The sequence below is a fragment of the Camelus bactrianus genome, chromosome 18 (genome assembly GCF_048773025.1).
Source record: "Camelus bactrianus isolate YW-2024 breed Bactrian camel chromosome 18, ASM4877302v1, whole genome shotgun sequence".
NCBI lineage: Eukaryota > Metazoa > Chordata > Mammalia > Artiodactyla > Camelidae > Camelus > Camelus bactrianus.
Genome location: NC_133556.1, coordinates 35,170,704 through 35,195,902, shown reverse-complemented (window position 1 = coordinate 35,195,902; position 25,199 = coordinate 35,170,704). Strand labels below are relative to the sequence as shown.

The 25,199-nt window shown below is 50.8% G+C and overlaps 1 protein-coding gene across 5 annotated transcripts in view; it reads right to left on the bottom strand.

Moving 5' to 3' along the window:
- SNX29 (sorting nexin 29) overlaps nucleotides 1-25,199 on the bottom strand; it is a 587,226-nt gene that overhangs the window by 22,961 nt on the left and 539,066 nt on the right. For all 5 annotated transcript variants that reach the window (XM_045521723.2, XM_010961733.3, XM_045521724.2 and 2 more), the window contains one exon: nucleotides 20,631-20,770. In XM_045521723.2, the coding sequence (XP_045377679.2) occupies nucleotides 20,631-20,770 (140 nt within the window). The remainder of the gene's footprint in view (nucleotides 1-20,630; nucleotides 20,771-25,199) is intronic.

The following is a 25,199-nucleotide window of genomic DNA, read 5'->3' as shown; positions in this document are numbered from 1 at the left end:
GAACTGAGGCTCAGAGAGGCGACATGAGGCATTCAAGGTTTTCCTCCAGCTTTTCAAAGACAGGTGCAGCCCTTCCTTTGCCCAGTGGGCCTTCTTCCTGCTCCTGCCGGGGCTCCTCACCTGTCACCAGACTGCCCTTAGAAGTACCCTGCCCTGGACAACAGTGCCAGGGCCCTGGTTTCAGAAGAGACCTTCACTGGCTTGGAAGCTGAAGATGTAGAACGTGGCCCCAGGAGAGCGTAACCCTGTTGATACCACTGCTTCATTCATAAGTCAAGGGTACCATTCGGAAAAGAATGAATACGATGGGACCCCAGGCTGAGGCAGAGTGTGCTCCTTGCCTGGGTGATGGAGAGACGATGAGGCATTGGCTTCATGGGAAGAAGACTGTGCCAGTCTCATCCATCATACCACACTTCTTCTCTCCTAGTGCTCCTTGCAGCATCTGGGGACTGCTGGGCACTCTCAAGGGCCAAAGACTGGGCACTGAATGGTGTAACGGGGAACCACAGCTCTGCAGCGTGACCAAGAGGCTCAGAGGACTGTTACTGAGATGGACATTAGTGTCCTGTTACAGCTGGGGCTCAGAGGGGCACTGCCACAGGACCCACACGACTGCATCTCAAGCTCAGGGCTGCCTTTGCCCTCATCACAGCCTCCAGGACAAAGTTCAGAGGATCTTCTGGGTGTGAAGACCCCGGCCCTGTCCGCCTGCCCTCCTGCCTGGTGCTCGCTCCCCTGTCATCTGTAACTGGATCCTTCCCGGAGCGCCCAGGTCCCTGTGATCTGTAACTGGATCCTTCCCGGAGCGCCCAGGCCCCTGTGATCTGTAACTGGATCCTTCCCGGAGCGCCCAGGTTGCTGCTGCTCTTCCGTCTTCTTGGCTGGTCCCTCTCAGGTGCCAGCCTCTACAAGGTGGATGTGCAGGGCTCCATCCTCACTCCCTAGGCTCGTGGCATTAAGTGCTACCCACGTGTGATGCCTGCTAAGATTCTATTCCCAGCCCAGCCCTCCACCCTGAACTCCAGGCTGTTAGACTCAGGGCCCACTCGCCGGCTCCACCCAGGTGTCTGACAAGCACAGCAAAGGTAACACGTCCAAGGCCACCCCTTGACTCCCCTGAGGAACTTGACCATCTCCACTTTGGAAACGGCAACTCTCTTCTGCTGGTTCCTCCCACCAACAACCTTGGTGCCCTCCCGACACCTCTCTTTCCCTCACACCCGCACTGACCCATTCACTGAGGAGTTCTTGCTGAATTCCCTGGCACCAAGCACGCCCTGGCAGGGTCAGGAGCCTGAGCCTTGGAATCACAGCTCTGCTGTTCACCAGCTGTGTGACCCAGAGCAAGTCACTTCACCTCTCTGGGCTTCATTTTCTTATCGTTACCAGTGAAGATAATTTGAGTAATAGCTCTCCCAAGGGCAGAAAGGAGAAATAAACAGGATCTCTCAGGAACCCACAGATCCCAGGGTCTGACAGAGAACAGGGAATGGCAACTGATTATTAAACGTCTGCTAAACAAATAAACAAATGAGTCCCTTAATGGAATATCCTGGGCGAACTGCCTGTACCTTGCGATCCCCACATCAGAATTCCACTGAGGGTCCCGCTGAGGGATCCAGCCTCTTCAGAAAACGACAAGGGCTACACAGGAAGTTTAGTGTCCCCACAACTGGCAGGGCCTTCCAGCTTCGCCAGACAAGCCTAGGACCCCGTGCGCTCCCGGGCATCGGCTCTCCCTTCCAGCACTCTGACGTCTGCTGCCCCGTGACTCCAGGGCCGGCCTTCCCCGACATGCCTGGGTGTCAGGGCACACCCGTCCCTGGGGGCCCTGAAGCAGCTCACAGGACAGTCTAAGGATGTGTTGGCGCATGACAGTGAGCTGCGCCCTGGGCATTAAGGAACCAGGTTGTCGTGGTTCCTGGTCGATGTGCGTGCTTCCCTTTCCCTCCTGCCGGGTGTTCCTCTAAATGACGAAACCTTACTTTAACACCTGAGACTGTGGACCTATTCTCCACAACGGGCTTCAGCAACCAAATCTGCTGGAAGCCTTTGCCCCTGCTGACGTGAGCAACATCAGTTCCTGTGGCTCCAGGACGTGACAGGTCAGAGCTGGGTCTGGATGCGGGGCCTCTGTGGTCGAGTCGCGGCGTGAGCCTGCCTGAGCCCCTTCCCTCCTGTCCCCCACTTCCCTCACTGGGTCTGTTCCTCATCTGTAACAAGAGGGCACCAGATTCTACCTTTGTGGCCCAGGGCGAAGGGGCACGAGAGTTCCTGTGGTGCGGGAGGAGACCTCTCAGCCTGGACTGCCCTCCTCCGAATGTGAAGAGAGTCCCTCCCACCTCCACCCCATGGGCTGGGAGGAAACAGCAGCAGAGAGGCCTGGGAAATCCACTCTACAGCCCCAATCCACCCTACAAACCCTGCGACCCCCAAATGCATTAATCCGTCCTGGTGGATACTTTACAATTAGACTGCCCTACCGAACACGGCTGGGAGTGTGTCTAAAGATAGCTGAGGCCGCTGGGAGCCTTAAGGCCCACTTCCCACTCCACTAGGAAGACTCCTGCATAGACGTGTGATCGTGCGGCTCAGTGGGTGTGGAAGGCTGGCCCAGAGGCGTCACAAGCTTCTTACACAAAAGTTTACCACGGTAGCTGACTGTGGCTTTACAACGGACCTACAGAACGGACATGTGTTCACCTACCCACCTTCTCCGCTTTCAGGGAACTGCCCCCCTCCTTCTGTAACAACCATGCTCAGTCCATGAGTTGAGGCGGCTGAATGCCCCTCCCCTTTTTCCCAGATTCAGCAAATCAAGGGACTCCATTCCCTGGGCCACAGTCATTGGCTTGGAGATGAGCCATCGACCTGAAGCTCGGCCAATCGGAATCCGCCCTAGGACTTTGGCAGGAGCCAGTGAACAGGATGTTTATCCTTCAGGACCTGCATCTCTAAGGTCTGCAAGGGCCTGTAGCTGTCAGGGGCCATCTTCCACCAGACAGAGAAAATCTGCTTGAAAATGAAGCCAACACAGGGTCCTCCTGATATTATCTGAGCCACTGGGTCCAGCCACTGAAGCCACCACTACCCCTGGGCTTTACAGCTACGTGAGCTAATAAGTACTTCTTCTCAGCTATAGCTAGTTCCAAGAGGGTTTCTGAAATTTTACAAACCAGAGTCCCTCATGACACATGTCATGCGTCTGGGACCTCTAGAGACAGATGTTTAGCATTCTGAGTGCCTCTCTTGGGTCCAGATATCTTACTGGATGCCTTGACCTCATTTCTCCATTTGGCTAATAATTTATTTCTGTAAAAAGCAATGAGAGTAGAGAGCTTCCATGCATGGAAGGCCTCAGAGTCAGAGAGACCAGGAATCACAATCTGCCTGGGCCCAAAGTCCACTCTCCCAACACTTTGCCTTCAAACAACACAAACTTAGGAGTCACACCTAAGTTCAGGGCAATTCTGAAACGTGCCAGTTGTGTGATCCTCGGGTAGTCCTTCAACCACTCTAGGCCTCAACTTCCTCATCCGCAAAACGGGAACAGCAGTAGGTTCCCCCGCCCTGCCACTTAGAACTGCAGGTTAAATGAGCGCTGCCTATATGCGTAACACAAGGCCTGGCGCGCCGGGTGCCGCGGCTGAACGCGTAATGCTGGCTGTGTTCAGGGGTCAGTCTGGGAGGAGACAATATTGCAGGATTTGGGTTGACTGGTGATTAGCCCTATCTCTGCTATAGTAATTTGAGGGAAAAAAAAAAAAAAAAGAGAGAAGAGAGAGAAAAGTAAAGAAAAAGAAAACAGAGGCAGTGTCCCAAACACGAGCCCTTCAGGTTCATCAGACAAGTCTCCTTAAATGGACCACACACCCGGCCTGGGGAGCTCCCTGCTCCCCAGGGAATGAAGCCAAAACGGAGTCCAGCTGACATTATTTGAACCACTGGATCCAGCCACTGAATCCAGCACAACCCCTGGGCTTTACAGTTACATGAGCTAATGAGAACTTCTTTTCAGCGTAAGCTAATTCAAAGACGGAACCAGAAAGCAGCTTTTGGTTCACTATAATAACTATTCATTGAGCACCTGCCACTGCCCAGCCCTGTGCTCCACAGCTGAGATAAAAGGGGAAGGCGGGGGTCCTGCCCTCTGGACGTTTACACTGGAGGGGGTGAGACACACACGTCCATACAGCGAGTCAGCTGAGGCACTTGTGAGCGAAGCACACAAGGGGATGGGCATCAGGAGAGGGCCCCACATCCCTGTCTGGCGGGGCCAACTACTAGGTATAAAATACATAAGATACAAGGATGTAACATACGGTGCAGGGAATATAACCAACATTTTATAGTAACTTTAATGGAGTATAATCTATAAAAATATCAAATTGCTATGTTGTACACCTGAAACTAATAAAACATAACAGTATACATATCATATAAATCAACTATACTTTTAAAAAATGGGCACAAGACTGGAACAGACACTTCCCCAGAGAGAATACAGCAGAGAAAAATATGTACGTGAAGAGATGCTCAGTACCACCAGGGAAATGCTGAGGAAGACCACAATGAGACACTGTGATGCATCCTTTTAAATGGCTAAAATAAACACTGGGACAGTGCCAAACTCCGATGAAGCTGCAGAGCATCTGACACTCTCACACGTTGATTGTGGCAACGCACAATGGCACAGCCACCCCGAGACACAGTGGGGCAGTTTTGACTCCATATGACCCAGTCACCCCATGCTTAGGTATTTACCCAAGAGAAATGAAAACTTTAATTCACACAGAAAGCTGCACACGAGTGTTTATGTTAGCTCCATTCAAAGCTGTCAACAACTAGAAGCAACACAGATGTCTTCTGTGAATGGATAAACGAACCGTGGGATATCCGCGTGATGGAATACTACTCGGTAAGAAAAAGGACCAGATACTGATATACCCGCCAGCCTGGGTGAATCTCAAAGGAGCTGTGATAAGTGAGAGACTCCAGTCTCAAGGGGTTAGTTACTGTATTATTCTATTTAGATGACATTCTCCTTAAGACAAAACTATAGTGATGAGACCAGAGCTGTGGTTGCCAGGGCTTAGGGATAGGTGAGCATGTGGCCATGAGGGGGGACAACACAAGACGGCTTTTTGGAGTGATGAAACTGTTTTACATCCTGACTGGGATGGTGGATACTCAAATCGATGCATGTGTTAAAATTCATAGAACACACACATACAGAAAAAGTCAATTTTACTGTATGCTAATTTAAAAAATGAGTTTCTTAAAAAGTCAAGGCAAACAGGACTCTGGTCCATATATTAAGGTGCTAACTCCGCCCTTTTCCAAAATGCAGTGGAACGACCCCTCTCTGAGCCCGCTCTCATCACCAGTCTCCCTTCCATCTTCTTACTGGTTGAAATAGTACCAGTAGAACCTTCCAGGTCTGCCTCCCCTATGCTCTTTCCCCTTCTACCTAGAACAAGTTATTCATCTGTGGAAGTTGCACCAATGGCCCCAATGATTCACCCTCTCTGTGTCTTGTCTTTTGACTGCGACTTTGCAGAGACCTCCCCCTCTGATTCTGGTCTCTTCGCTGTGGGACTTCCCTCAGCCCAACATAGGATGTTAGCAAACGTGACACACTCAGAGCTTGGAAGGTGCTGCCATGATTGGGCTTTCCCTGTTCTCACCCTCTGCCATATATTCCCAGGCTGGCCTGCTGGTTCCAGCTGTCCCATTATTCCAGTCAAGGCCATCCTGGACCAACTGACAGTGAGTTGATCCCCCAGATAAGGAAGCAAATGCAGCCAAGATCAGCTGAGCCTCCTAGCCCATCACCCAATGTGTGAGGGACATGTTATTATTGTATGCCACCAAGGTGTCCGGTCTGTTTGTTACATAGCATTAATCTGGCAGTAGGTAACTGATACATCATCCAGTTAAGTAACCATTCTCAGCTACCACCAAGAGATATCATTTGAAAAGAGTGTGGGGGGAACTGCAGAACACTGTGAAAGCGTCTGACCCACTGAGAAGAAAGCTGTTATTGAGATCGATGATAGTTTAGCAGAACAGAATACTTCAGTCTGCAAACAGCAGTCAACTTCTTGTGTGTTGTGGTCTTCCCCCTGATTAGAGAACTTGTATTACTATTATTTTTTAACTAAGCCTAAATTGGATGGAAGTTATTGTGCCTAAAATAACTTAATCTGCTTCCCATGCTCCAAACTGAATTTTCAGAGGCTCCAATGTTTAAAAATAAAAGACATGAAATAGGACAAGTAATTCTAATAAACTCGAAGCTGCCAACTCAAATCATTTTGAGACTGAGTGAGAGTCTGAACAAAGAAGTAAGTGAAATGTGACTGTAGCTCAAACAGCTCCCTGCGGACAAGCTCCTACTAGGTAACGTTTCACGTAACCCTCTCAGCAAGTCGGCAAGGGCTGTGCTACTGGCCCCATTTTACAGCTGGGGACACTGAGGCACAGCGAGGCCGAGGTCACAGGCCATGAGGTGGTGCAAGTGACACCGAACCCAGGGCCGTGTGACTCTAAGTCTTGGTCTTTCACTTAGACACCGCGCTGCCGTTCACGCCCTGTGAGGACTCAGTAACGGAGCACTGGCTTACCTGTCATCACGGAGTCTGTCCTTCACACTGAGCAGTTACTGGGAGTGACTAGAAGGTGTGCTATTTTAGGGGAGTCTGGCACTTTGCTGCCTGGTCACTGGGCTCAGCAATGTAGGGCTTGGCCACGGGGCTGCCATCTTTATAATCGCAAAGCCTTAGCCTCCCAGATCAACTTGACTGATACTTGGGAAGAAAGAGAGTGAGCATGGCTGGGAGAGTCACAGAGAAATCTATACTGCCTCCAAACACACCCTCAGTGAGTGTGCTTGCTGTGTATTCCTCTGGTCCTCATGCCTTGGAAATGCCACAGCTCCAAAGTCCGCTCTGATCCTAAGGAGCCCAGAAATGAGCTGTGTATATTCCTGTTAACAACAGAAGCAATCGTTTTATTCCTGCAGCTACAGCTAAGCCAGTAAGCGTCTGGTGTAAGTGTTTCAGCATAGCCTTGTTAAAGCTCTGAATCTGCCTTCTGAGGTAGGTTCTATTATAGGTCCCATTTTACAGATGGAGAAATCGAGGCACAAAGTCCTTACAGGGTCTAGTCCAAGATAACTGAGCTAGTAAACAGCATGGCCTAGAGTGGAACCCAGAGCTGTGTGACTGCAGCTCTTTCTCTTAATGGTGCGGCATTAGCGCGTACCTTTAATGTGAAAGTCATAAAACAAGCCACATCCCAACTCTGACAGAATGCCTCGTTTCCTGTCGCATTAGTAATTTCTCAACCTGCCTTTCTAGAGCAAGCTAGTGAGAAAAACATCCACAACTCTGTCACGGCAAGTTTTCATGTGTGAAAAAGAAAAATAAAAACAAGGAATCCTATTCTTACTCAGCAGTCCGTGACCTGCTTTACCTTCTGAGTGACGCTCACCAAGCCAGCAGATGGTGTGTTCAAAGGAGAGTGTTCCCAGGGCCCAAGCAGGACCTCGGTTCTCCTTTCTGGTCCGGTTAAAACATCCTGGGTGTATTGGATTAACGAAGAACAAGAAAGGGGCCGAGGCTTGTGAGCAAACCAGATCGGAAGGGGAGGAGTGGGAAGTGCATGAGGAGCAGGCATCTAAGACCGCTTTTCTCAGCTGGGCCAAAGCCCTCGTGAGTTCCTGAACCCGCCTCAGCCCTGTTTTCCATTCCTTCCCGCAACATTTACTTTGGGAGTTAACCCCAAAGAGAGGGAGCTGGGTAGGACCTTGGACAGCGCCAAGCAGTGGCCCCTGTGGCAGCTGTATAGTAAAGAGGCCGCAGTGGGAATAGGATTCAACCAGTGGCTGCAGTCCACACCAGAGACCCTGCAGAGGAAAGGCAGGTGGCCAAAGATGAATGTGATGAAGCCAGGCTTCCTTTCCTAGGGGTGTGGAAGACCCACAATTAGAATCCCAAACTTGGAAACAGCCAATTAGAAGATATTTACAAATATTCTAGCACGTGCTTCATTTTGATGTAATGGTGACACAGAGTAGAGGCTGTCAAACCATATGAACTCAGCTTACACTCCCCAGCCCACCACATCCAGCTGTGAGATGATGGCGGGCCATGTCACTGTCAGAGATTCAGTCTCCTCCTCTGAATAAAGGGAACAGTAGCACCAGCCTCAGAGGGCACATGTGAGGACTTAATGAAAGAACAGCTTCTGGCTGAACACCTGGTGTCTCTTCCTTATCTCTTTCTTGGCCATGGAACCACAGGGGTTTGCAGCTGGGTAAATAAGATCCAATGATGGACCAGCTTCTTGGGCTGGATCAGGGTTTCTCAGCCTTGGCACGACTGACATTTGGGTCAGGTGGCTCTCTGCTGTGGGCGGCTGTCCTGTGCGCTGTGGGGCACTGAGCAGCGTCCCTGGCCTCCCCCCGCTGGGTTCTAGTAGCACTGCCCCTCCCCCCAGCAGAGCTGTGACAGCCAAAAATGTCCCTGGGACTGGGAGGAAGGCGATACTGCCTCCAGTTGAGAACCATGGGGTTAGAGGTGCAAGGAAACCCAATGGGGTTTAGGAGGGCAGGGGCAGTGAGTGAGGAAAAAGAAGCAACACCAATGAAATCATAATAAAAAGTCCCATGACAGCTATTCTGCAAGAAACCCCTTCAGGTAAACTGTACCCATGAACAGAATTTGTTTCTTGAACCTAACAGGTGAGAATACCACACTTCCTTTTCAACCCTAGTAACTTGTGACCAGTTCCCTGGAATAGACACAACTGCCCTCCGAAGACCCATTTCTTCTTGCTGAGCTGCTAAGAAAAAAACCACATAATTAGTGGCTGCATCCTTTTTACAGGTAAACAGGCACTGCCCATGGTTACACAGAGACAGCCAGAAACAAAAGAACCACCACGGAGAAGACATGGGAGACTCCGGCAGGCACTTTGCCCGGAGGCCGAACATCTGGCTGGTCACGGGGCCTGTCTCTGGAAATACAGTACCTTCCACACAGAGGGAGCGGGCAGGGCTGACGGGCCGCGCTTTGATGCTAAGCGGACACCTACTGCCTGTGGCCTGTTCTGGTGGGCCCGTTACTCATCAGGCCCACACTGTTAAGGGGACCTTAGTCAGAACTGCGGAGGTTGCTGTGTCCTGAGGGCCCGGGGTGAGAGCTGCCCTGGCCGTTATCTTGTTGTCATTGTCCTCTGGGATTGAGTGGGTCACTGCCTACTTCCGCCCTGCGTTTCTTCAGGTGTTAAACAGATTCACTGAACGTAGGCCCATTTGGCTCTAGAGGGTGTTTGATATACAGTAGGCCACGTGCAGCCCACAGATGTTTGGCCCACAGACAAATTAGTTTTAAAATCTTGACTTTATATCAAGATATGGGTTTCTGTCTTCTCTTAGAAACTTCACAGATCGGCAACCTGCAGCCTCATACAATGATAATCGACTAGGGTGAGCGTAGCCGACTCTCTTCGATGGCGTCTCTGAGCTCCGCGCCAGACCCCGCCCTATAGTCACAACTCCCTGGCTTTATTTATTTACACGACCTGCATGGACCCGAGTTTGCCACAGTCCCCCAGGCCACAGGGATAAATTTGGGGTGTTTGTCTGCTCTGTTGATCCTGGATGCTGGGAAGGTGCCAAACATCAAAAAGCAAGATGCTGAAAGATCACAGAAACAAGTCAGGAGGGGGCCTCCCACCAGGGCACACCTGTCCCAGCTGGGATGTCAGTCCTGGCGGTGAGCTGCCTCCTCTCCAAAATAATCATCTGATTAATAATGACAAGGTAAGAGGTGGAAGATGAGACAGTAACAGAGGCTGCAATGAGAAAAAGACTTCTATAATTTATACAAGTCTGTTCACGGTCCCCTTGGAGCTGGGGGTGAGACATCAGTGCTCCGCTGTATTGAATCAAAACAAAGCACTAACACGTCAGAAAAGGGGTCAAAGATTCAGTGAGCCCAAATGGCTTCCATCCGATCTGAGTTATTCCAGGACCCAGTGGGTCCTGAAAGGGGGCCAGTACTGGCCCCACAGCCTCCAGAGCCGACTCCCTGGGTGGAAGCTCTGAACTGTGTGAAGTGCCCCACCTCAGAGCAAACTGCCCCATCCTGCAAGACAAGGCCAACAGTCCTCCAGGACCTCGGACAGCTGCCAGGCCCCAAATCTGGTTCCTGCAGAGGCCTGCCTGTCAAAGGCATGCATGTCTAAACAGGGCTGCGGAGCTAACTGCTCCTCCCCCGCCCCCCAGGCTGGGTGGGGCCCTCGACGACCTGTTCGCAGCACCCTCCCCCAACGCGGGTGGCAGGGATGCCACCACAGTTGTGCTGCGCCACCTGCTGCAAGCTCCCCAGCCAACTTGGCAGAGAGGAAGGAGGACAGCTTGCTATTCTTACTGCTCTGGGACTAGGTGTTAATTTGGCAGCTCTTCCACGCAGAGGAAGCCTTCTTTGGGAAATGCTCTCTCCCCTCACAACCCTGACCCAGCTTTCTCCGAGTTTCCCCTCCCTCTGCTCTGCCGGCTCCACCTGGCCTGCCCTGTCCCAGCTTCCACCCTGTACCTCCTCTTGCTCTCCCTGTCTCCCTGAGCTCCTTTTCCCACCTCTGTGATACCCATTCCTAAGTTTGTACTGGGAAACTTTCCCCCAAGGAGTGTTTCTGAAATCCTGCAAGAGAGGACTCTGGCATCTGAGAGCGAGAAGTCAGAATTCCTGGACGTTCTGGGGAATTCCCCAAATCATATTATTCTTAAAATAGTCCCAACATTCTTCAAACTATCTATTCCTTGGAACTCTAAAGTGATTGGCTTAATAAATAAGAAATATTAATTCAGTGATATTTCACAAAGAATCATAGCCGAGAGCAGATATTCAAATGCTGGTAAACGCTAGTGAACACAACTGGGTCCTGTTTGGATAACAGTGCAATGTGCGCATCTCCTGCCAACGTTGACAGTGCCACACAGAACCTGTGTCAAAATCGCCAAATTAAGGACTTTCTGTGCTTTCAAAACCTACTTCTTGGAATGCCACTCGTATCGAGTATACTCTGCACATAAACTTATTAGTATTTATTTTATTTGCAAAAATGACTCATTGTTTGCAGAAGAGCTGTGAACATATTACTTAAGACAAGGCATCAGCTAAAAGCAAGACTGACTAATGAGATCGTGACCATTCCTCTCCCACAAGCTCTGGTACTGGTTCCTGGAACCATCGACCTTCACCTCCAACTCCACACGTGGCAATTCCTGCTCTCATTTTTGCCTCGTCAGTGTGGATTCCTTCAAACCAGGGATGTTGATTGTTACATTCTGATTTTCAGAGGAGAATTATCATACTTGTTCCTGATTTCCTGACAGATTTTTCTTGAGATCTGGAAAAACATACGTTTCCTGAGAAACCCAGGCAGGAATTCACACCTGATGCCAAGCCCAGAGGCTGCCATCCTAGGAGAACTTCACATCTCTCTCCTGCCTTCAGGACCTCACAGAGACTGGTTCTAAACTCAATGCCTCATTTTCACCTTGTCTGCTCCCAAGCCAGTTTCCCCTCTGTTTTCTGTCTCCTTGACCATCATTTGCCCAGACATTCAGCCTCAAAACCTTGGCATTACCTGGTTCAGGCCCTCTCACCCTTTTTCTGGGCTCCTGTGAAAGCACCCTGCCCCATCTTCTCACCACTCACTCCCCCCAGCTGCCACAGTGACCCTCAGAAAGTAGGGACCAGAGCTCAGAGACCTGTGAGGGCTCCTTTCCCCAGAGACCAAGATGGAAACTCCCTCAAGACCTATCCCCAGCTCCCAGCCCTGCTTTCCAGGGCGTCCTAACCACAGGGGCAAGTGCCCTGTTCTCTGCCACAGTGGGGGCTCCTTGAGCTCTGCAGCTGTCCTGCACACCTGGACAGACCATCTCACCCTTTGTGCCTATCAAAATGGGACACATCAAATTGGTATGAGAGGGTTGGGGTTAGTGATATCTGTCAAAATTTTAAAATGCACCTGCCCACTAAGCCAGAATCACTTCTAAAAAAGTCAATCCTATGGGTCTACCTGCCAAAGCATACAGTTATTTGAAATATGCCTGGCAATACTGTTTGAGGGAGAAGAATCTGGAAACCTCTTAAATGTTCAAATGGAGCAATGGTGAAATAAATTATGAAACAGCTATTGCAGTGAATACTCTGTAGCTTTCAAAAGGAACAAGCCAGCTTTATTAAATTAAAAAGGCAAGCTACAGAACGCCGGGTAGAGCCTGGCACTGGCTTACATAAGGACTGACGATTTCTGAAAAGTTACATAAGAAACTTGACAGTGATCACAAGGGTGGGGGGCACAAGGCACATCAGAATGGGGTGTGATGTTTACTTCTCCTTACATCTTTCGGGAGTGTTTCAGTTTTTTTTTAATACCATGATTTTATCACTTCCTCCAAAACGTCTGCTCCCCAGACTCCCCGTTTCCCGTGCTCCCGTTCTGCTGGTAAAAAATAGTCACACACATACAGAGCTTACTACGTGCGAGGTGCAGCTCTAAGAGCTCGGCACACGCACTCGTGGAAGCATCGCAGCCACCCTGTGAGGGGATATGTCAATCTCCATTGTCCAGATGAAGACCCTGAGGCCTGGGAGAGCTGAAGCCCACTGCCTAAGGCCACACAGCTGGGCCACAAACCAGGCAGACACATGACACATACCTAGGTGCTCTACAAATTCCTAGTGCATAAGGGCGGGAACAAAGGAAACAAACGCTGCCTTGTGATGACAGCATGTCCTACACACCTGTGGACCCCGAGGGCTGGGGCCACGTCTGGTCATCCGTGTAATGATACCCCCGCCACCTCCCTGCAAGCCGAGGGGCCTGTGTGGAGAAGGCGCTACACAGGCGTTTGTGACTTGAACACGGAGGCTGTCTCTGTTGAATGATCTGGCACATCTCCAAGTCCGCCTGGTCTGGCAAGGACGCCAGGTATGTCATGAAAGGTCTCTTCTTTCACACCCAACAACCAGTCCTCAAATCTGTCTGGGGTCCGATCACCCCTCACGCTGCCCTTCTCATCACTCTGGCCGAGCCACCAACTCTACAAAAGCCTCCTGACCCAGCCTTCTCCAAATCCATTCTCTGCAGGACATCCTGAGTGAGGGTTTAAAAATGTAAGCCAGGTCATATCACACTCCTGCTTCCAGTCCTTCCGTGATTTCCCAACCCACTTGGAGTAAACCCCCAAGTCACCGTTACAGCCTCCAAGGCCCTGTATGATCTGGCCTTGGCAACCTCTCCAGTCTCATTCTCCTGCTTTCTCTATTCTGGCCACACTGGCCCTATTTGACACACCAAGCATACTCCTGCCTCAGGGCCTCTGCACCAACTGTTCCCTCTATCTGACACTTTTCCCCCAGAAATTCACAAAGTCTACCTTCAGAGAAGCCCTTCCTTACTATTTGGTGAAAACACCACCCATGTGACTCTGCGGCTTTCTAGCCTCTAATTCTGCATTAATATTCTTCAAAGACTTCCTTGTTTGGCAGTGTATTATATGTTTATTTGTCCATTTTCCATCTCCTCTACTCCATAAAGGTGGAGGTTTTCCCTCTTTTTTTCTGTTATGTTCTCTGTTATATCTCCAGTGCTTGCTGAGTCCTTTAGCAGGTGCTCGGTAATACTGACCGGATGAAAGAGATGTTTGCCGGACACAAGCCCCTTAGACGGGGGCCTTTCCGTGTATCTGCTCAGCAGAGGTGCTGCCCTGGAGATGCTCCATTCTGCCACTTTTTCTGGGACTTGTAAAAGCTGCACCGTCGTCCTCTTCTTCCTCTTCATGGAGCTGATCTCTGCCCCCTCCGCACCAAACAGAAAGAAATGGCAGGAATGGAACCTGATTACTGTGATTACTGGACGCCTAGGGGACAGGGAGGCCACCTGAGTATGAGCGGCGTAGCTGTCGCCCTCATCATTTGCAGAAAGGGCGATTCATTCTGATCTCCGTGGGCAGGAGCCCTGCGGACGTGGAGGGCCGGTACCCTGGGGACTGCACTTTCCCTGCATCCCTTAACACAGCCCCAGAAATAGCCTGGCCAGCAGATGGAAGTGATTAAGTGGCATTTTACATGTCATCTCTCCAGGTGACAGGGCGGCAGGTCCCCCCAGAGAGGGGCCTCCGGGTAACGAGCTTCTGAGGAGTGGGGCGTTCTCCTGTGGGAGAGGCCTGGCCCCTAGCGGCCAGTGCGGCCATCTGGGCCCGGCTGAGCTCTCGGGCTCCCAGAAAAGCCAGAGCCCAGCTGTTGCACCCAGTTTCCCCGCGGGTAGGCCCTGAGTCACTGTATCAGGACTGAGATGTTCCCATGGGGGAAGGAGGGAGGGAAAGGCTGATTTTCGGAATAATTCATGTTATAAATTAGTGCTTCATGAGCACCTACTATGTGCTGAACCCTCAGTGTCCCTGTGTCTCAGGGCAGGCAGTGCAGTAGACTCTTGCCCTGGCCTGCAACTTTCTCTCACAATGACCTTAGGCAAATCACTTACATTTCCTAGGCCTCAAACTTTTCACCTGCAGACATGGATGGATGGATGGATGGAGAGACAGAGAGATGTCTGTGGGGGTTTCATGGGGATTCTTTCCTCACCTTTCTCATGAGTCTCATTACTAACAGCAGCTCACACGGAGACACGCTGTGTCCAGCTCTCATACAGAATCCTCACCTAACATCCCAGCAGATCAGCGATGTCAGTATTTCTCTTTACACGTGAGGCAACTGAGACTCAGAGAGGCTGGATCCTTGCCAGAGATCTCCCTCCTCTTTCGTGGCAGAGCTGACTCCCAAACCCCCATGCTTTCCACGTGGATACCAGGGGTCTCAAACTGACCTGCCTTCGAGGGCCAGGCCGCTGACGGACCTCAGTGAGGCAGGCCCGGGGGGCAGTGCAAGAGGGAGCAGTGGGGAAGGTGCCAGCCTGGGGCACATGCATCCCATCAGAAGGTATCTGCACTTGTATTTTGTTTCGCGGCGTGGCCCACACCTAACCAGTCTGCCAGTCTGGCCACACGACTGAGACTTCTTGAAGAGGGTCTGCACTCCTTTCTGGCCTCCGGGCGCTGCTGATGCCTGCGGAGCCTGGAAGGTTTGGGCCAGTCTGCAGAAGCAACGTGAGTCCTAGGTCCCAGGAAGGACCTCTGTGACTCCATTTGTGTGTGAAGCAGGGTCAGCCTGGGTTCAGGTGATCCCTGGTGGTGCACAGGTTGGAGCGTTTCAACCCCGAGCCAAACTCCCGCTAACTGGGAGGACATGGTAGCTCCTATTTCAGCATAAAACTATATTTAACGATTTTAAGAGTAAACGTGGCAGCAGATGGAGGTGGGGAGTGGGAAAAAGATCGACCATGTTTTCTGCTGAGAATCCGGTTGGGAATTTGTGCTGTGACCTACATCACTCCGGCTTCCCCCCACCCCGGACCGCTTCCTCTCCCCTCACAGGGCAGCAGAACACGATGCATTTCCCAGGGATGAATTACTCTGCAGAAAAACGTTTCTATAACGTGCTAAACGACAGCACAACAAATCACTTCAGGCTTCACCGCTGCGCGGTCCAGTTCCGCGGGGTGAGTGCTTGGAATCCTGGCCTCCCTTCATTAGCACACTTTCAAAGGAGCACTTGAGACTTCCCTCAGTATCTGCTCACGTCTGCCACGTGTCACCTCTCAGTGTCCGTCTTTCCCCCCGAAACACCATGGATGCCAGTGACACGGGGCCCCCAAAGGAGGAGGGCATTAGGGGGCGTTGTTTGTCTGCTCACCATTCTTGGGGGGCAGGCTCCGGTCCCCACGTGGGCCAGACTGATACACAGAGTCCAAAATGGAAAAGAAATGGCCCACTTCCTACTGTCCTACTTTCTAATTCCGACTGCTGCCGGCAGCAGCAAGGAAGGCAACGGGAGGCGGAGAGATTTGGAGAAAAAAATTCAACCTGCTGATTCTTCAACTCTCAGGTTTGTGCAGATGGCAGAGGACTTGGAAGTCACGATGCCCCTTGCAGAACACAGTGAAATACTAACACATTAAACAGAAAAAATAAAATAGAGCAGAGTGTGTAAAAGCAGGTGCCACTGAATACTGGACCCCAGGCTGTACAAGCCAGAAAGTTTAAGAACATTTGTGAAGAAAAATGAGAAAATTCCGCCCACTAGGTTTAATCCCCTGCCCGCCTTGCCTCTCCCACCCCAACCCCGGAAAGGAACCACCTTGACTGATGTTCAGCAGTGGATGAGCTGGCAGAACACACACCGGAGCAGAGTGTGAGCAATGCACCTTGGGTACCGCACATCCAAAGCCAAGACAGAGAGAGGCTGGCTGAGCAGCAGGTAAGAGCCAGGACTGCAAATTCAAGTCTCCCCTGGCTCCAGGCAGGTAGTATGAGTGAGTATGGGAGAAAGACAGCCAAACGCCAGCGGCAAACGGCAGGGAAGGCTCAGCTCAGTGTCCAGGAGACAGCAAAGTTGGGGGCGCAGCAGGGACTGGGCAGCACTGTTTGTAGCCAAGTGTGGTCGAGTGGGAACGGAGTGAGTATCTGTCTGCCCCGGCTGCCATAACAAAATACCACAGACAGGGCGGCTTCAGCAGCAGACATTTATTTCTCACAGTTCTGGAGGCTGGAAGTCCAAGATCAAGGCGCCAGCAGATTCGGTTCTGGGTGAAGGCTGTCTTCCTGGCTCACAGATAGTGCCTTTCCACTGTGCCCTCACATGGCCGAAAGAGAGCTCTCTGGTGTCTCTTGCTCTTCTTCTAAGGGCATCAATCCCATGATGGGGGCCCCACTCTTACAACTTCGTCTAACCCTCATCACCTCTCAAAGGCCCCACTTCCAAGTATCATCACACTGGGGACTCGGACTTCAGTATATAAATCTGGGGGGCACAAACATTCAGTCCTCAAGAGGCTGTGACCAATTCTGATTTTTCAAGAGAAGCTTGATATCTGACTTTTAAAAAATCTGACACCTTCTAATTTTTTAATATTGGCAACATTTCAAGTAAGAAAAATAACATGGACCTAGAGATCATCATACTAAGTGAAGTAAATTAGATACAAAAAGACAAATATCATGTGATATCACTTATATGTGGAATCTTAAAAAGTGACACAAACAAACTTATTTACAAACAGAAAGAGACTCACAGACATACAAAACAAAATTATGGTTACTGGGGTGGGAATGGGGGTGGGAGGGATAAATTGGGAGTTTGGGATTGGCAGATACTAACTACTATGTACAGAGTAGATAAACAACAAGGCCCTACTGTGCAGCAAGGGAACTATATTCAACATCTTGTAATAGCCTATGATGGAAAAGAATCTAAAAAAGTATACATGTACAACTGAATCACTTTGCTATACACCTGACCAACTAACAAAACATTGTAAATCAACTACACTTCAATAAAAAAAGATGCATGCACCCCAATGTTCACAGCAGCACTATTCACAACAGCCAAGACACTGAAACAACCTAAATGCCAGTGACAAATAACTGGATAAAGAAGATGTGGTATCTATATAGGATGGAATACTACTCGGCCACGAAGAAGAAAGAAATAATGCCATTTGTAGCAACATGAATAGACCTAGAGATTGTCATATTAAGTGAAGTGAGTCAGACAGAGAAAGACAAATATCATATGATGTCACTTGTATGTGGAATCTAAAAAATGATACAAAAGAACTTATTTACAAAAACAAAACAGATGAACATACATCAAAAACAAACTTACGGTCAAAAAAGGGGAGAGGTGGGGGGTAAATTAGGAGTTTGGGATTAGCAGATACCTACTACCATATATAAAGTGGATTAAAAGAAAGACAGACCTTCCTGAGATGGTCAAATAAGACAGCTAGCTAGGAGGGTCAAGCTCCATCCAAAGGCTGTGGGCTTGCCACCATGCCCCCAAACCATGGGCTATGGCCCCTGACAGGCCAAGCTCCGCATGGGCTGGCAGGTAACCCTGGGGTCACCAGGTACCTTTCCTTATCAGTATTAGGTGGAACCTTATGAAATTTTTATTGGCAACTTTGTAAGGTTCCATCTAATAAAATGGAGATATGGTGCCCACCCAGTTAACAGATGAGATGAGCAGGTGAAACCTACAGCCGGCGCCCACAGTAGGCGCTCAGCAAACGAGGGGAGGAGGCGGGGCAGGGCCACCCTTTGTCAGCGAGTCCCTTTGTGTTCAGTGGCCGGAAGGCCTGAATCAGCACTGGGGAGACCAGAGGACAGCTGTCAAGACTCTAAGAATAATCATACATTTGGGGTTTTATTTCTTTAGTTGAGAGAGCTTTTTTTAAACTAGAAATCTCTCAGGGTGAGCATCTGAGCTGAGACACCAGACCGGCTGTTTTCTGGGCGCAGCGCAGACAGGAAATGATCAGACACACCGGACCGCGCGCACCTTCACTACCCACGAAGGAAACCATCTACAAGCTCCAACCTGTGATCCCATCTTGCTAGAAAAAGACCAAGGAGGAGAGGGCAGCTTACTGTGGGGCTGCGAGGAGGGCTGTTGAATTTCAACTGGGGTCTAGACCGACATTTAGTCAGAAGTCTGGTGTCAACATCGTGTCATTTGTCACACTCTCCTGTCGACATGCTTTGTGTACTTTTCAAAGCCCATGAAGTTGAGCCCCAGGTTCCCTGTGCTAAGCAGGCACAAAGCTTTCTCTCTCGGCTCTGATCAATAGGCAGCTAGGACCGCACAACACGTCGGGATGATCGCATTACTGTACAGTTGTCACGAGTCTGTGGGCTGACGTTTGGTAAACGCTCCACAAGGGACGCCTGGACCGCCCACCCTGCAGGGGGACACCAGCTCGCCTGTGCAAGGCAGTGTTGTCTTCTCAGACTTGCACGGGGCAGCTGTTCTTAACATCGGGGTCTTAGGACCGCCCCTCTGACTCACTTTTTATCAGGAAATTGGGCCAAAATGCACATGACTCAGTGAGAGGCTGATTTCCATCAAGCATCGCAGGCCAGGGGCCGCCTTCAAAAGAAGAAGGGGACCTCCTCTCATGAACTATTGTGGCACTTTCAAAATAGCGAGATGGAGGCCCTGGTAGCAGAAATAACTGAATAAAAGACAAATACAGTTTTCCATATGGTGTATGCTATCTGGGGGGAAAGGCATCTCTTTATCACGGGCAGCACAGGTAAAACCGTATCTTCTCACAAAGGTCCTGAAGCAACGAGAAAGACACAAGCAAGTGACTTGGCTGCAATTTCAAAGCCCTAGGCAGGTAAGAGGGGCAGTCCTGCCGATGTCTGTCCACTGGAAGTTCGACTTGGAAATGCTGGGAAGTTTGATGCCAAAGGCTCTCCCCACAAGACAGAAGTGGAAGTAAGCCCGTTTCTGAGTCACAGCACCACTGTTAGAAGGAAACAGATCGCCCAACCCTCCTCCGCATACCATTTTAAAGACCTATGGCGAAAGGAAACCTGTTCTGTCCAGCAAACCCGTGTTTCTCAAATGACGAGTCCCAGACCCACTCTCAGAGATCCACAGCTTTGCTATATGGATTTTCATATCTTTTATTTCCGTTATGATGGTAACATTTTAGAAATAGTATACAGTTGACCCTTGAACAACATGGATTTGAATTGTGTGGGTCCACTGACACGGGGATATTTTTCAATAAGTATATTGGAAAATTTTTTGGAGATCTGCAACAATTTGAAAAAATTCACAGATAAACTGCATAGCCTAGAAACATTCAAAAAAAATTAAGAAAGCTAGCTATGGCATGAATGCATAAAATAGTTGTAGATATACCAGAAACATACAAAATATGTGTTAATCGACTGTTTATGCGACTGGTAAGGTCAACAGTAGGCCATTAGTAGTTAAGTTTGGGGGAGTCAAAAGTTGTATAAAGATTTTTGACTGCGCAAGGGGTGGGCACCTCTAAGCCCCGTGTTGCTCAAGGGTTGAGTGTTAATCACATTCTCTAGCAGCTAAGACTCTAAAAACATCATTTGGGTTCCCTGAATCCAAGGATGTAAATGCCTCGATGTAATAAGAGACTTATTAGAACAGAGGGGTATCTAATCAGTGATAAAGTAGTGACACCAGTAATTTTTTTTTTTTACTTTTATAAGACATATAAGAACAAGGAATTTATACGTAGTTTTAAGTTGGTTCATACCTAAGTCAAATGAATACGAAAATAACTTCAGTCTGTGAGATGTTTCCTTGGGTTCATCCCCACGTGCTTAAAAAAAGCCTGACAGAGACCATCTGAGCTCTGGAACACCTGTGAGCTACAGAGAAAATGAACCTTCCCTTTGATCAAAATGTACAAAGGTATAAAACCACAGAGCCCCGCGTTTCTTGAGAACCTCCGATCAACAATGCTCACGTGCGGACTTGCTCTCTTGTAAGCCCTTCAAACTCCCAGCGTCCAGGCCTGAGTCTCCACACCAGCGCCTGCAGGCTCACGGGCCCCGCTGGGACTCGGGGTGTCCAGGACGCAGACACACGCTCAGTCCAACCTCAGAAGACTCAAGGAAGGACGTGCCGGCGGAGCACGTGAATGGGAACGGTACTCACATGAAGAAGGGCACCAGCTGGACCAGGGTCTCCTTCCGGGGGCTGGCGGCAAACTCGGGGACCACCTGGATGACTTTGTTCATGACGCTGCGCAGGTAGTTCTGGAGCTGCTTCCTGCGTTCCTCCACGAACTTGGCGTCCTGGGAAAAAGGACAGACAGGTGTGCTCAGGGATGTTTTCCTCACTCATCCAAAGACTGATGACCCGCAGAACACGCAACCATCAGTCACGGCCACCCAGAGCGAGTGCTGCATGCAAAGGCTTAACACGCATAATCGCGTTAAATAACAGGGAAGACGCATGCGATGTGACTGTTGTTGGTGGGGAAAGCAGGTCCATGAAACTCCCCACAGAGTGTTTCCAGGAATGAACGAGGCCTCAGCACTGCAATGTGCTGAGGGTGGTGCTGGGACCCAGACAGAATCATGGGCACAGATGGCCACTACCGCAGCCCTGGTGGAGTTCACGGACCAGTGGGGAGACACCAGTAAATCCACACAGGTCAGTGTATAAATACTAATCACACTCGATGCCACCCGCCAGAGAATGCCTTCATGGGACTGTTCCGAAATATAAATCAGCTGTCACTATTTAAGAAAGATTTCATTAAAAAAAAATTCCACCTTCTCTGGAAAAACCAGGAGATGTAGCGGCAAGGCCCCATCCCCAGCTCCGCTCCGGGCGGGGGGCTGCCAGTGAGGCCCTGAGGCAGGCCCAGGGCCCAGGTCTGCGCCACCCCCACCCCTCCGCACTCAGGCCCCGCCTTGCTCACGCCCCTACCCATCCAACCTGGTGACTGCTTGGCCCTCGTTAGCAAGGCCAACCCCCAGGCGTGCGCCCTGAGCAGTCACTCGGGGTCAGAACTCAGACCTATGTGACAATCTGCTGTCCCTGTGCTGAAATTCTCAATCATTCTGGCACGAGGGGCCCCACAGATTCCAGAACCCACCCTGCTCATGCATCTGCACTGGGGACCCTGGCTTACAACAAGGAAACTGCCACCAGCATGGGGGCAGGAAGTGATGCTCCTTCCAGACTGAGGGCTGGTTGGGGTGGGGGGAGGCCAGGGAGAAGAGGACAGCAGGGGGGGGGGGTGGCAGGAGAACAGGGTCATTCACCCTCACAGGGACGCAAGAAGCCTTGTACTCTGAGGAGACTCACGTGACAAATAGAGAAATTGTGGCCCAGAGCAGGGCTGGGCTGCTGGCCCACAAATAGACGGGGACACCCACCCCCCCTCCCCCCCACCAGTCTGGGGCTCTGGAACAGTCTGCTGGATGAGCCCACGTGCTCATAGACACCTGAGAACACACCTAGTTACCACAAAGCCCTGCCAAGGACCTGAGCAGAGCAGACGGATTCTCTCTTAAGCGTTGCCAGATTTAGCAAAAAGACAAGTTGCCCAGTGAAATGTGAATTTCAGATAAACAATGAATTTTTCAGTATTCATAACTCCATGTTCAATAATTCATAACTAATTTTTCAGGATTCAAGTATGTCCTATACAATAAAACCTTTCCATGAAATATTTGGGACACATTTACACTAAGAAATTATTCATTGTTTATCTGAAATTCAAATTTTACTGGATGTCCTGTATTTCACCTGGACACTCTCCTCCGAGTGCCAGGGGGAGGAAGGAACACGGAGCATCTGCTGCTTCAAGGTCGCAGCAAGGTCTTCTTGCCGGAAGCCACCCCCTGATGCACTGCCTCAGCTGGACCTTCCTCCAGAGGGTGACGGCACTTGAACATTGCCGCCAGCCACTCCAGCTTGACCACCAGCGCTGTCTCATGCCGGGGCTGACATCTCCTGCAGCCTGGCAGGAAGAGCAAAGGCATCGGGCCAGGGGAGCTGAGGGTCCTGGTCCCCGAGCTCAGCCACCCGGGCTCCGCTCACTGGTCTGATGCCAGAGTCCGCTGCATGGTCTCCAAGTTCCAACCAATCATTTGGAAATTAGATGCTCCTCCTTGGGAAGGCGGTTAATGTGTCAGGTGAGGGCCGAATGGAGCTCATCAGGCCTAGTTTTTAATCTGCATGAGAAACCCTCAAGGGCAGCCTGAGAGGCTCTGCTGAGGGAAGGCAGGAAAGTGGATAATCAGCCCTGGGAGAACTCGTGGGGATTTCTCCTTTTTTGGAAGGAGGACGCTTGAAACACAAAAGCGATAAGGAGAGACTAGGGGAGGCTCCTCGTGCTGCTTGTGGGGCTGGGTTGGGCCACAGGGTCCTAGGAAGGAGAGGACCCCCAAAGTGAAGGTCAGAGGACCCTGCGCAGGGGTCGAATCTGCCCACCTTCACCTGAGCCTCTTCTCACCCAGCTCAGGGCCAACAGCGAGCTGGCAGGAAGGTTACCACCACCCTGAGGACTCCCAAATCCTTCCCCCGTATGCACTGATTCCTCGAGACAGCCGGTCCCTGGAAACCCCTGCCAACTCCCGAAAAAACCCATCACGGCAGCAATCTGAATCTGACAGCCGAGCGGCTCAGAACAAGCAGCGGTACCTGTGGAGTCTGTCTTCACGCCCTGCGCTCAGCGCTTTCCCAGCACTGCGTCCTTACAGCGCATTTGAGGCTCGGGAAGGCAAGGGACTTGCCCGAGGGCTCAGAAGCTGGAGGCAGCTGGGCAGGGTCCCAGGTCATCAACCGGAGAGCAGTCAGAGCTGCTCTCCAATTTACAGAAGAAAAACCTACAGGCCTTCTCAACCACAGGCCTCCCCAAACCAGGATGCAGTTCACAGGACTTGCACCTGCGGGTGGGCTGCAGCAGGAGCCATTCACAGTGTGCAGAGAAGGAAGGCGGTCACTGTGGGGCCTGACCTCCAGCCTCTCCGCCTGGACGCTCTTGCCTCGGGTCTCAGCCTCATCCTGGAGGTGTGGACACCCCCTCCCTGAGTGGCGCACATGACCTGGCAGGACGCAGCGGGGCAGGGAAGACCTCAGAACAACTCACAGAAGACTACATTCTTCCCCGTGACTGTCCTTTCATTTTTCACTATGGAAAGTTTCAAAACATGGCAAAAAGCAGAGCGAATAGTATAATGAACCCCCGTAACCCTTTATTCAATAAAGTCTTAACCTGTTTCCCTATTTCATCATTTTTACCTTTTTGCTCAAATGTCTTACAGTAAATTCTGATCATCATGACATTTCACCCCTCAGCACTTCAGGGTATATTTCTGAAGTACTAAGAACATTTTCCAATTTAACCACAATACCATGATCACCTCTAACAAAATTAATGGTAATTTGTTGGTGTTCCCTCATACCCAATCCATATTCAAACATCTGAGTTTTCAAATGTAACTACTGCTTCTGGAATTTTTAAGAAAGGGGTGTAGTCCACCCCAGAACAAAGCTGGCAACTCCCCAGGAGGGGAAGGCACCCTGGTTCAGAACAGATTCCCACTTAGGGATTAGCTGGGTTCTGAGCTTTTGGGGAAGATGATTCTGCCTTTTTCACCTCAAGCTGCTAACGGCTTGTACAGCCTAAAGACATTAAAACTGAGGTGTATCTGCATCGAATCCAGATTCCTGGCCTCCCTCAAGAAGTGGCCTATATTAGCAGGAAGCACAGGGCCACCATCCCACCCAGCCCACTCCCCTTGGTCTCATCCCCTATCTGGCCCATGTGCGAACCCGAATTTGTACCACTGGTTCAGAAAACAGGACTGCCAGAGGCCCTACGAAACCGTCCAAGAGCCCACCCTGCAAGATGACCATGTTACAGGTGACCTGCACTGCCATTAGCCAGCTCTACTGTCAGTGGCTCAACCACTCAGAGCTGGGGTTTCTCACCTGTACATGGGGATGAGGTGCCCCCATCATTTGAGGCTAAGCACCTGGTGGCCAACATCGCCTGCCAGGCTCTGTGTCAGATGCTGATGATTCTGGATGTTGGGCCAGGATGCTTTACCTTGGGGAGTTTCTGTGTGTATGAGGTGGGGACAGGCAGCTGGACAGTGGGTGCCCAGGCCAGGGCAAGCACTGGGAGGCTGCCGCCCGCAGGCCATCAGGGAAGCACGCGGGAAGTTTGCATGAGGAACGGAGAGAGGGCTTCACTTGAGGGAAGCGACTCCTGAGGGTGCTGCTTCAGCGTCTCTGGGAGGAAAGACGCCTGTGGCGGGAGGAGGGTCTAGGTGGGTGCCCTCAGCGGGGGAAAGGCAGGCCGGGTGGAGGGAAGAGCAAGCAGAAAGGCCGCCGGCGGAGTGTGGCTGATGGCAGCGGCAGAAGGCAGGCCCGCGTGGCCGGGCTTAGCGGTTCCAGAGAGAAGAAACCAGAGCAGCAGCAGGAGAACGAGCACACACAGCCTTGTGGACCATGAAAGCCGATGGAGCTGGGACGCAGGAGGGGTGTGATCTCACGGGCATTTAGAAAGACTGCTCTGGGGGTGCTGGGCTGTAGGCAGAGTTCTTTTCACGACACTCTCCTGCTTGGCATTCTTCAAAGGCTCCCCATGAACTCTCCCAACATGCACATCCAAACCCTTAGCAAGGCTTGCAGGAACCTTCGAGATGTGGCCCCAGCGTGCCCTGCCGACCTCACTTCACGTCACCCGCCCCCGACTCCCAC